Source organism: Phyllobates terribilis, unplaced genomic scaffold (assembly GCF_046119375.1).
Source record: "Phyllobates terribilis strain yellow unplaced genomic scaffold, ASM4611937v1 Scaffold_7__3_contigs__length_470593459, whole genome shotgun sequence".
Taxonomy (NCBI): Eukaryota; Metazoa; Chordata; class Amphibia; order Anura; family Dendrobatidae; genus Phyllobates; species Phyllobates terribilis.
The window spans coordinates 379658877-379672359 of NW_027362767.1; the positions used below are offsets into that span (position 1 = coordinate 379658877).

Genomic DNA, 13483 nt, shown 5'->3' on the forward strand with positions numbered 1-13483 from the left:
CAACACAATAGGTGATAACTTGTACATCAGTGGCAGCCCATGGTGAAGTGCAATACTGTACAGCCTTCCTGGGAGGATCAGTTTCGCCAAGCGCAGATCCCATCCAAATGAAAGAAAACTCCTTTTTTATTATTTTTTTTAAATACCAGGAACTATATGGACTCAAACCATTAAAGGGATTTTCCACTCTTGATAACATCTAATTGTTAAAAGGGTCTCTTGAAAACAAGCTGAGTACTAAAAGTCTCCATGCCGGGACCACCAGCGATCACATGGAATCTTTGCAAACCTGGAACTTGTGTTTCACAGATCCCAATTGACTTGTTTGGCCGAGTCTGATCCTTAAAAAAAAATGGATCAAAATAGGAACTGCTCTGAGTCTCACGTATCTGACAATCAGACAGCACAAGGAGATTTCACACAGATGTGTGAATGTAATCTAATCCTAATGAATAGGACAGGTGCACTATACCTGCTGATTGCAAACTGGTACTGGCAGGTAACGGTAGACAGGACATCACTTCTCAATTTAGAAGAGAGCGAAGATGGACAAACTTTTTAAAGGGTTATCCAGTTTAGAAAACCATTTTTTGAGGACCAGAGTGGAGATCAGTTGCAAAGATCGTCTCCCTTCTTGGAGGACCTGTCCTGTCCTGTCCTGCTTTAGGCGGTCAACTTATTTGTTAAATTGCAGTCAAAAGAAGACATCATGTATCCACTGGATAGGTGATAAGTGAGGCCGTCTCGATGACATTGATGATGACTGTGGAGCATAATTTCTCCTTTGGTGGTGCACTTCTTGACTGGATTCCAAACAGATTACAGATGATCACTGGAGATCCCATAACTTTGTGATCATCTTATTGTCAAGAAATGCTTTCAATAAGTATGGATTGTCCAAAGCAAGAAGTTTAGGAGGGTAACATCGGGGCTGCGATAAGGTAAAACAAGAAGAGGAAAAGAAGGGAATGAAAAGTAAGGAGAAGGACAAAGCAGTGAAAGGAGACTGAGATAAATGACTGGAAAAACCTGATTGAGCACAACAGGAATGAACTGGAGGAAGAGAATGAGTTGGACTTGGAGAAAAAGAAGTGAGTAATTCAAGCTTGTAGGAGTTAAAGGGACCAGGGAGGTGGAGAAGGGGGGTTGGATAGAGACAGGAAGGAGGGAGAAAAAGGGTGGGACAGAATTTAGAGGATAGGGAGAGAGAAGCAGAGAATGAGGATTGCCAAGTAAAGGAATAAGGTGGAGAGAACCTGTTAGATCACAAGAGCAGCAAAGGGCAAGAGGTGTGAAGATTCTGATGCAGAACTTGTAAGAACTTAGATCATTCTTCCATTACACAACTCGCCTACAATGCCTGCCGCTATAGCAAGAAGTAATAGCTTGTAACCATGAGAAGAAATCACTAGACATAGGCTGAAGAAGACAAGGAGTCCATCATCATCAAGGGTAGAAGTTCATACAGCACGCTGATGATGGTTTCCTATATTATTTCCCCCAAGCTTTAGAATTCATGGACATAAGATGAACGGTCAGCCAATGTGACATGGACAGGTGGCCGTGAACATAGAGTACCAGTACTCCCAGGATGGAGCATACACTCCTGCCACCAGCTCTCCTGAATCTAGATGCTCTGCTGGATCTCATGCTCTGTGTGTGTCATGAGTTGGTCACATCGCCGTTGGTCAGCGAGACCCACATCACAGATTTCCTGCTCTGGGGTGAGTGTCTTCTGTCGTTTTCTCATGAAGCCTTGTCTAAAATAAAAAGAGAGATAGCTAGCACCACTTTGTATACATGTTGCTAAGTAAATTGATCTTCCTAAGGGTGCATTCACACATACATGTCAAATGCCTGAGTACGGTCAGATTTTTTTTTATCAGGCAGCACTCGGACCCATAGATTGTCACAGATCCGTGAAAATGATGGATCCGAGGATGAGATACATGAGACTCAGAGCATGTCCTGTTCTGATCCGAAGTTGGGGACCAGAATAGGAAGTACTCCATGGGTGGTAAATCGGGCAACCCATAGACGGTCACACGGATGTGAATGTCTATGGGTGGCCAGAGGTCCGCAACCTTTGGCTATTGTGAAACAGCAACTCCAAGCATGCCCTGATAGCTGCAGATGGGCAATGTCAACCAAAATAATCTTTAAGTAGGTGTCTAAAATTTTCATACAATAGTCACCAGTCGAACAACCATCTTTTTATAAAGGAATGTGATTGACGATATATGGCCACTTTAAGCAACCATACCAGCTAACACGGGCTAAAATGTGCACATCTGTATCAACACAACCAGGCGACCATTGCTTGGTCAACCATCTACTATCGTCTTTCTAAGGTTTAAGGTCACTTTTGCCAATTGGGGATTTATGATAAAAAATGTTTGATTTCCTTGATAATTCACATTTTTTTGTTCCCCTCCAAATAAAATATTAAAGGATTGTAGATGTGCCATTATGTTTTTTTTTTTACAATCAAATTGTATGTAGAAGCTTTTTCTGTAACCTAGTTAAATATTGTAGAGATGTATATGGTACATTATATATACTGTATGTGTTTATACGCACACTAGTCTGACTGGAAGGGTTGGTTCATAAGACAGGGAGTGTCCGTGTCTGCAGCATGACGCCCTGTAATTATAGATACATGTCTGGCTGCTGTGTGGATTGACATGATCAAAGTTCCTAACTATATATATATATATATATATATATATATATATATATATATATATATATATATATATATATTTGACTTTGTTAGTAAAGTTTTGGATTCCCGGTCTGGCACACCTTCCGTGGGGAAAAGAGAACAGAGGGTGGTCTACATGTTCTGCACGGTGGCTCAATTAGACAGTACTTTGGAGTGTTGTTCTAGTGCTTCATGCCAAATGCCTCCTGGGACTTGGTCCCTGCACCATGACAAGAGGCCAAAGAATGCACAAGAGTACCTCCACCTGCCAGCTTAGATAACTAATATCCTTCTGTCCTGATGTGAAACAGCATGTTCTTCGCTACAATGTGACAGCGACAGAAGTGCATCCCAATGTGTAAAGTCATCTCCTTCTAAGACAATCAGGAGTTCCTATATCCTGTCCTAAATGTTATAGCTCAGATAGAGGTGACCATGCTGTCTCTGCCTCTATAAGAGTTAATTCCCCAGACGGGGAGGTAACACTATTACATTAACCATAAGTGGAGTCTGGAAGAACACAGACTGACACAGTCCATATAAGGAAGAGGTCTTATACTTCTCCCCCCTGGACTAAGTGCTCATACCGCTGTCCCCACACCCAGCGATCCTTCATTGCTCCCCAAGGATGTGGCACTGATTGCCCTTTGCTCCGATCCTATCAGTATCTGCATCCCCTATCCCCATTATGAGTATCTTTAATCTGCCCCAACATCTAGAAATCTTACACCACGTTCACCTAGTATGAACATGAACACTCTGTGAATGCTACATGTTATCTGAACCTGTCATTAGCTCCTTAGGATGGTTGTTGTCTACCCTCTGATTCACCACTTAATTCACAGGTTGTACTTGTCAACACTCACCTAAGTATGGGTGAGGAAAGGCGGTTGGGTGTGCACAACACTATTCGTGAGCTTAGGAATGGGTGGTCTCGGGCTCACAGGTGGTCAGAATCTAAGCACTTGTCTTCTGGGCTCAGTACAAACCTACATTTTTTCCCCAGGGTTGAGCTCTTAACACTTTTTAGGATCAGACTGTAAATGGGCTGTAATTGTAAGTTCTCAAGATCATGTTCTTCTTCGGCTACGGACTGTGTCAAAACATTACTCTCTCTACTAAACTCTCCCCTCTCCAATGCAGCAGCCAAGCTCATCTTCCTTTCCAGCTGCTACACTAATACCTTTACCCTGTGCCAGTCACTGCACTGGTTACCCATCTACTTTAGATAACAATTTTTGCCCCCCATAGTCATTAGATAGCTTTCAGCCGAACTATAGTTTGGCCAGCGGCTATCTCACCGACTCCCGCATACACAGTAATGTTTGAAGAATAAAAGGGACAGTTGCTGAAACTCATCAGGCCTACATCATCGTATTAGAGGAGAGTCGGGAGGCCCCTCTTAAAATGCAGAAGACAGCATGCTGGTATAACTATTATTTAATGTGTTTGGGGGCTTTTACGTATCACTTTTATGCATAACGTTAAATTTTTTGACTAATATTCTCTAAATTGTGAAAATCCATCTCCCACTTCATGAAGACTTTTTACATGCTGCACCAGCTCTCTGGAATGCACTACCCTGGACAATCAGATAATTTTCCAATCTCTTTAGGCAGATCTATCACTTTCCCTATTTGGCCTGCTCTCCTTTTACCTCCCTTTATACAAAATAAGTATCACACCTTGTACCCTAAGGCCTTACTCAAATGTCCATTTTTTTTCTCATACGTGATAAAAATGCACCGATTTCCATCAGTGATTGGTCAGTGTGTCAGTTTTTGCCATCTGATTTTCTAGTATGCAAGAAAAAAAATTAATTTATGTTTCTCAAGCTTCTCATAAGATACAGTCAAAGAAAAACGGATGCACAAGGATGGCATCCATGTGCTGTCAAAATTTTGCTTGGACCCATATTCTTGAATATCCGATCTTGATCTATGGTCGATCGGACAAAAATCAGAGTTCTCTCCATTTTTTTTTGTGGACACTTGGTCCACAGAAAAACATGGACATGTGAACAGTCCCATGGACTATTATGGGTACATTATCCATCCATGAAAAACTCATAACACTTATGTGAAACTGATATGTCAGAATGAAGGCCAATGCTGACTGGCTCATGCGGATAGTAGTTTATCACAGGGCAGTTCACGGCTTTACCTCATTAATACTCTTTCCTGCAGAATAGACTCCTGATATTGGTGTATTTGACACTGGGGGGGCTACAAAATATAGTGCACCTCATGAGCTTAAATAATTGTGATACTTGGTACAGGACTGGTTCATTTAGTGCGTCAACTGGTAAACCAACCAACCAAACAACCAACCATGCACAGCATCGCTTTATCGTTAATCTTTGTTTTGTATTTGTTCCACGTCACAGTCATAAAGATTCTCATGTACCGAAATATTTTAGTGCTCTCAGCCGGACTGAGCGTGCATGTGTATAGGAAGGTTGGGAGAGATGGCTGTCAGCAGATCGTGCAATAGGCAAACTGTTATCTAAGATGTACGGGCACTGGAAGACTTTCTGTAATTTTATTTAATAAAGGTAGACCTTGTGTGTTAGTTCTTCTCTCCTTTGAAACCAGATTAAGGTAACCCCTTGGTAATGATGAGTACTAGTCCTAATGACCCCGGCCCATATCCTCACATCTGTTATGTGATATTGATGAAGTTACTACCATATATGTGAATGTTGTTATTGCAAAAGTAATCCGATCCCTAAATCAGCAATTAAATGGATTGTAAATTCCATGGCTGCTCTTACTCTCTCCCTGGTTCCCATATTTCTACATACTCCTAATCAAAGTGGTTTTGAGATTTGTGGATTGCCTGTTTTTCACCTAGGTCTATTCCTCAACGTCTACTCTTCCTTCTTGAGGCCTGTGCCCAGGGTCTACAGTATATGGTCGCACACTGAGCCCCTGTCCCTTGTAGGGCCACTGTATGACAATGCTTATATACGAGCAGGCCATCTGATGGAGAATGCCAAAATTTTGTAATGCGTGATTCCATATGAATTAGGTATCTAAATATTTGAGTTGAGCAAAAAGATTCGAGTTGCCCTGTTATGGCAACCAGAAAAATCGTCTGTGGGAGCCAAACCAGGCCAGTCTTCACTTCTGCAGCCAGCATCCTCAGCCCGACATCCTGGTTGCTCCTCAAGCTTAATAGGGTAAGGCGCCGTAACATCATAAAGTCACGTTGAAGCCTAGTCACAAGGCATCGGGAAACGTCATAGCATGTCGCTACTATTTCATGATGTTGCAGGGCCGAGTAAATGCCAGAGGTGCAGAAATAAAGACTGGATGCCAGGAGCAGAAGTGAAGACCGGATGCCAGGAGCAGAAGTGAAGACCGGATGCCAGGAGCAGAAGTGAACACTGCCCTGCTCTGGCTGCCATGGAGGATTGGACTCCATTCCGGACGAGGGCAGTCTTCACATCTATGGCCGGCATCCTGGGTGCACCTGACGCTTACTAATCCCTGAAACATCATCTAGTTTCATTGAGGCCTTATCACTAGGCTCCAAACAGCATCATGGTGTGCCTTATGCTGCTATTTCATGATGTTGCGGGGTCTAGTAAATGCTAGAAGCGCAGACGTGAAGACTTCTGGTTGCCACAGAGGACCCGAATGGGGTCCGGACCAGGGCATCAGAAATCTTTTGGTCCAGCTCTACTACATATGAATTCAGGAGAATACAGGTGTCCAGGACAGTCTATATATCACGCCTATGTGCAACTTGGAGCTTGTCTGGGGTCCTAATATGGCTGTGTGCATTCTGATACAGCGTCTATCTCTCTTCTTCTACCTGATTGTGTCTTCTTGTACTTCATCTGCTGCATTCACTTTAGCGCATCCAGTCCTAAATCTAGTGTTCCTCATTAATTTCCAATTTACCATCTAGTGTTCTTCACCTTCTCACCATTTTAATTGGTCCAGTTCTGCTCCCATAACATTTAGGCAGTATGTTTGAGATTAATAGCTAAGAGCCAGAAGCCAGTGGTTATATTACCATATACATGGTTAGCACTGCAGCTTTGCTGCGCTCGGGTCCTGGGTTCAAATCCCACCAAGGACAACATCTACAAGGAGTTTACACTGTGTGCAGAATTATTAGGCAAGTTGTATTTTAGAGGATTATTTTTATTATTGATCAACAACTATGTTCTCAATCAACCCAAAAGACTCATAAATATCCAAGCTTAATATTTTTGGAAGTTGGAGTGGTTTTTTTAGATTTGGCTATCTTAGGAGGATATCTGTTTGTGCAGGTAACTATTACTGTGCAGAATTATTAGGCAACTTAATAAAAACCAAATATAATCCCATCTCACTTGTTTATTTTCACCAGGTAAACCAATATCAGTGCACAAAATTTAGAAATAAACATTTCTGACATGCAAAAACAAAAACCCAAAAAATTAGTGATGAATATAGCCACCTTTCTTTATGATGACACTCAGCAGCCTTCCATCCATAGATTCTGTCAGTTGCTTGATCTGTTTTCAATCAACATTGTGTGCAGCAGCCACCACAGCCTCCCAGACACTGTTCCGAGAGGTGTACTGTTTTCCCTCCCTGTAGATCTCACATTTTATGATGGACCACAGGTTCTCTATGGGGTTCAGATCAGGTGAACAAGGGGGCCATGTCATTATTTTTTCTTCTTTTAGACCTTTACTGGCCAGCCACGCTGTGGAGTAGTTGGATGCATGTGATGGAGCATTGTCCTGCATGAAAATCATGTTTTTCTTGAACGATACCGACTTCTTCCTGTACCACTGCTTGAAGAAGTTGTCTTCCAGAAACTGGCAGTAGGTCTGGGAGTTGAGCTTCACTCCATCCTCAACCCGAAAAGGTCCCACAAGTTCATCTTTGATGATACCAGTCCATACCAGTACCCCACCTCCACCTTGCTGGCGTCTGAGTCGGAGAGGAGCTCTCTGCCCTTTATTGATCCAGCCTCTGGCCCATCCATCTGGCCCATCAAGAGTCACTCTCATTTCATCAGTCCATAAAACCTTTGAAGAATCAGTCTTAAGATATTTCTTGTCCCATTCTTGACGTTTTATCTTGTGTTTCTTATTCAAAGGTGGTCGTTTTTCAGCCTTCCTTACCTTGGCCATGTCCCTGAGTATCGCACACCTTGTGCTTTTTGATACTCCAGTAACGTTGCAGCTCTGAAATATGGTAAAACTGGTGGCGAATGGCATCTTGGCAGCTTCACGCTTGATTTTCCTCAATTCATGGGCAGTTATTTTGCGCCTTTTTTGGCCAACACGCTTCTTGCGATCCTGTTGACGATTTGCCATGAAACGCTTGATTGTTCGGTGATCATGCTTCAAAACTTTGGAAATTTCAAGACTGCTGCATCCCTCTGCAAGACATCTCACAATTTTGGACTTTTCAGAGCCCGTCAAATCTCTCTTCTGACCCATTTTGCCAAAGGAAAGGAAGTTGCCTAATAATTAAGCACACCTTATATAGGGTGTTGATGTCATTAGTCAACACCCCTCCTCATTACAGAGATGCACATCACCAGATTTACTTAATTGGTAGTTGGCTCTCAAGCCTATGCAGCTTGGAGTAGGACAACATGTAGAAAAAGTATCATGTGATCAAAATACTCATTTGCCTAATAATTCTGCACACGGTGTATATGTTTGTGTGGGTTTCCTCCAGGTTCTCCGGTTTCCTCCAACACTCCAAAGACATACTGATAGGGAAATTACATTGTGAGTCCCAATGGGGACAGTGATAATGTCTGTAAAACCCTGGGAATTGATGGCGCCATATATAGGGGCAGCACGGTGGGTCAGTGGTTAGCACTGCAGCGCTGGGGTCCTGGGTTCAAATCCCACCAAGGACAACATCTGCAAGGAGTTTATATGTTCTCCCCGTGTTTGCGTGGGTTTCCTCCGGGTTCTCCGGTTTCCTCCCACGCTCCAAAGACATACTGATAGGGAATTTAGATTGTGAGTCCAAATAAGGACAGTGATGATAATGGATGTAAAGAGCTGCGGAATATGTTGGTGCTATATAAAAATACAGATGATAATAATAATAATAATTAATAATAAGTGAGTAAAAGAAATAAATAAAATACTTTTATGTTATACCATAGTAACAAAGCATGGTACCTATTGCATCTCAGCTTCTTCTCCATGCAGCGATGAGAAATGCGTGGCTTGGTGAAATGACTCCTAATTCTTTTTTCTTCATATTTTCTTTGATTTTCCGATGCGTTTTATAAGGTTACATTAGAGCAACGTCCGCTAAACTTGCTGATTTTGGCGTGACTGGGCGACTATCTTATGTGTATGGAGGCTTCCTGATTTTCCCTTAACACATGGTCTCGCGGGAAAGTAGGATCAATTATGTCAAATTTCAATGCCCGATCCTCTTGGTCTTAGTGGAGGTAAAGCCACTGCCAGAGCGGCTTACTTCCCTCTCCCCATTGAAATCACATGCACTCTCAGCTGAACTGTATGGGGGTGAGCAGAAGTAATAACTGTCGGTGAAATGCACCTTCGGCCAAAAACTATTGAGAGTGTATAGCCAGCTTAAACTATTTTTTTATCTACCTCTCATAAGCCTAAACATATTATTCCTTATCTATTTGGTACTACACTACATCCATTGTCTACGAGAATCCATAGCTAAAATAATGTTGTAAGGGCTCATTACACTGGCCGATCCGTGGCAGTTCATGGTCGCCTATCGGCTACATACAGTAGTTAATACATACATGGGAATTTTAATGCATAATACTTATCAATACCTAATTTACAAAAAATTGCTAGTTATAATATGCACCATTCAGGACTAGATAGAAGCGGGAAAAATCGCTAATGCAATACATAAAAAAACAAAGAAAAGAAAGGATCAAACATTCCAATGTCAAAAAGTTAATACAACATCTTTATTCAAGAAGATCAGATACAAGGAGGGAAGGGAAGGAAAAACAATACATGCATGTAAAGCATGGGCGAACGTGCTGGGATCAACTAGTAATATCAGCACATAATGATAATGCAAACACAGTATTAATGTAAATAGAAACCATGTCGCTTATAGTTAAATATTGCACAACCCATATGGCCTGAATCACTGTCCATATCATGTCAGTGCAAACGTGGTAAATATGGAGACAATATAAGATGAACAGCAGAAGAATATACACAGTACAGACCAAAAGTTTGGACACACCTTCTCATTTAAAGATTTTTCTGTATTTTCATGACTATGAAAATTGTACATTCACACTGGAAATCCTGAAAACATGACCTGTTGGGGGCTGTGAGGACTGGAGTTTGGGAAACACTGGGCTAGAGGAAAGGTAGTAGGATGCCTGCGTGACCGCATACCCACCCCGACGCGCGTTTCTGCTGGACGTTGTGCTGCCAAGAACAATGATTTTTAAGCTTAAAAATCGTTTCACCCGACGAATGAACATTTTGCTCATTCGTTGGTTGATTGGCAACCTGTTTACATTGGCTAAATGAATGGACAGTGCAAAATGCACCCTATAGGCTCACTAGATCACATTTACCATTGTGAAGCCCAGCTGTGCTTGATATCACAGATCCTAGAAGGGTGTATTGAAGGATTCCTCCACAAGAGGCCCCCATAACCATTCACACATCTCCACCTTCCACCTCAGACCACCAGAGGGAGCCCGTTAGGGAGATATAAAAGGGAAGGTGGAGCCAGGCAGCAGTCAGTCTAAGTGAGAGTCTAAGTTGGAGTACAGTCTGGTTTAGCAGTGAGTCCAGTGCAGTCTGAGAAGAGTTACCTCAGAGGACAAAAGCCTGTTCTAGCTCCTGCAATTGCTAGCCTTCAGTGGAGCTTATCCAGATCAAGACTCCGTGTAGCTCAGAGAGGTGAGCTTCAGGTGTGCTGGCGCCATGAGATCGGTGAAGCGCGGCAAGCTGCCGTTAGTGTGAGTAGCCTAGAGAGGGCCCGAGTAGGCTGAAGGCGAGTAGAGAGAGTTACTTCATAGGGGGCAGAGGAGCTTAACTAGCTCACCCCGAAGAAGCAGTTACCGGACACCGGGTCCGAAGCTTACCGGGATCTCCATGACCCAGTAAGATAAACCGGAATCCCTGGAGAACTACAAGTCCCAGGATCGCTAAAGTGCTGATACGTACCAGAGCCAGGAGACACATAGGCCCCGTAAGTCGGGAGCGTGTAATCCAACAGAAGGCCCTACCATAAGGTCAGCCAGCGCAGGACCGAGACAAAGTTAGTCCTAGCTCCAGGCAGGTCAGAAACTTACTACGCAGAGTCAAGAAGCAGGAGGTCCAAAACCCGCTCATTGGGGAGGATCCGGACATACACCCTTCACCCTACAGTGCTCCGGGGAGTGCCTGAATTTCCATCAGTAAAAGGTACAGAAGTGACTATCGTGTCTGTCCCTGTTCTTGCTCTGACCCGGCGGGGTCTCTTCGTCCTGCTTCCCCCCGTTCATACACTGCCCTGAGGCCTAGCCTGTGGGGAGCTATACCATCCAGCTGCCTTACCACCAGCCTCAGTGGACTGCGCAGCGCTGGTGATCATCACCAGAAGCCACAGGTGGCATCACGAACTCTTTTATAAACTTAACCAAAAACACCAACCCTTTTAAAGGAGAGGCCCAGGGTACGGGCCCGGGAGCCGACCACCGCGACATCCCTAAAGGCCCGGGTACCGAGTCATCCCCATCCCCCTGGGCTAGTCACCATAATGGATAAGGCACCATCAACTGGAATTCAATATGTGAAGGGAATTGCTATGAATGAAGTTGGAAGTATTTTCTCTTCTGATTCTTCCCTCTGTCCAGATGTATTTTTCATTTATGACTGATTTTTGGATCAAACAATTGAAACATTGGTTCTGAAACGCACATGGCTAACACTTTCCACAGCCTACAAGCCTGACTGATTAGAAGATTTTATGGTCCTGGTGGAGCAATTGAATGTTCCTCTTACCATAAGGGCTTGTTCACATGAACGTATTTTTAGTCCGAATGCTGTCCGTGTAAAAAATGTACCGCACTCGGACCAATGTTATCCAATAGGGCAGTGCAGATGAACGTTTCTTTTCACTAACTGAATCTGTGTGTGAAAAAAATGTCAGCACGCACTCGTTTATTCCGTAAATCGGATGAGACTCACCCATTCAAGTCTATGGGTGCAAGAAAAAAGTCAAATGCCATATGGAGCCACAGTATACAGTCATGGCCAAAAGTTTAGAGAATGACACCAAAATTATATTTTCACTTGATCTGCTGGCCTCTGGTTTTTATTAGTGTTTGTCTGATGTTTATATCACATACAGAAATATAATTGCAATCATATTATGAGTACCAATAGGTTATATTGACAGTTAGAATGAGTTAATGCAGCAAGTCAATATTTGCAGTGTTGCCCCTTCTTCTTCAAGACCTCTGTAATTCTCCCTGGCATGCTCTCAATCAACTTTTGGACCAAATCCTGACTGATAGCAGTCCATTCTTGCATAATCAATGCTTGCATTTTGCCAGAATTTGTTGTTTTTTGTTTGTCCACCAGTCTCTTGATGATTGACCACAAGTTCTCAATGGGATTAAGATCTGGGGAGTTTCCAGGCCATGGACCCAAAATCTCTATGTTTTGTTCCATGAGCCATTTAGTTATCACCTTCGCTTTATGGCAAGGTGCTCCATCATGCTGGAAAAGGCATTTTTGGGCGCCAAACTGCTCTTGGACGGTTGGGAGAAGTTGCTCTTGGAGGACATTCTGGTACCATTCTTTATTCATGGCTGTGTTTTTAGGCAAGACTGTGAGTGAGCCGATTCCCTTGGCTGAGAAGCAACCCCACACATGAATGGTTTCAGGATGCTTTACAGTTGGCATGAGACAAGACTGGTGGTAGCGCTCACCTCTTCTTCTCTGAATAAGCTGTTTTCCAGATGTCCCAAACAATCGAAAAGGGGATTCATCAGAGAAAATGACTTTGCCCCAGTCCTCAGCAGTCCACTCTCTGTACCTTTTGCAGAATATCAGTCGGTCCCTGATGTTTTTTTTTGGAGAGAAGTGGCTTCTTTGCTGCCCTCCTTGAAACCAGCCCTTGCTCAAAGAGTCTCCGCCTCACAGTGCGTGCAGAAGCACTCACACCAGCCTGCTGCCATTCCTGAGCAAGCTCAGCACTGCTGGTAGTCCCATCCCGCAGCTGAAACAGTTTTAAGATACGGTCCTGGCGCTTGCTGGTCTTTCTTGGGCGCCCTGGAGCCTTTTTGACAACAATGGAAGCTCTCTCCTTGAAGTTCTTGATGATGCTATAGATTGTTGACTGAGGTGCAATCTTTGTAGCTGCGATACTCTTCCCTGTTAGGCCATTTTTGTGCAGTGCAATGATGGCTGCACGTGTTTCTTTAGAGATAACCATGGTTAACTGAAGAGAAACAATGATACCAAGAACCAGACTCCTTTTAAAGTGTCCAGTGATGTCATTCTTACTTAATCATGACTGATTGATCGCCAGCCCTGTCCTCATCAACACCCACACCTGTGTTAATGGATCAATCACTAAAACGATGTTAGCTGCTCCTTTTAAGGCAGGACTGCAATGATGTTGAAATGTGTTTTGGGGGTTAAAGTTCATTTTCTGGGCAAATATTGACTTTGCAAGTACAGTAATTGCTGTTAAGCTGATCACTCTTTGACATTCAGGAGTATATGCAAATTGCCATTACAAAAAATGAAGCAGTAAACTTTGGAAAAATTACTATTTGTCTCATTCTCAATAC

General features: G+C 43.1%; 1 protein-coding gene across 3 annotated transcripts in view; it reads left to right on the plus strand.

Annotated features, from left to right (window-relative positions):
- Positions 1-1169: 1169 nt before the first annotated feature.
- DMPK (DM1 protein kinase) overlaps positions 1170-13483 on the plus strand; it is a 40908-nt gene continuing 28594 nt past the window's right edge. For all 3 annotated transcript variants that reach the window (XM_073641420.1, XM_073641421.1, XM_073641422.1), the window contains exon 1: positions 1170-1724. In XM_073641420.1, the coding sequence (XP_073497521.1) occupies positions 1592-1724 (133 nt within the window). In that variant the 5' untranslated portion in view covers positions 1170-1591. The remainder of the gene's footprint in view (positions 1725-13483) is intronic.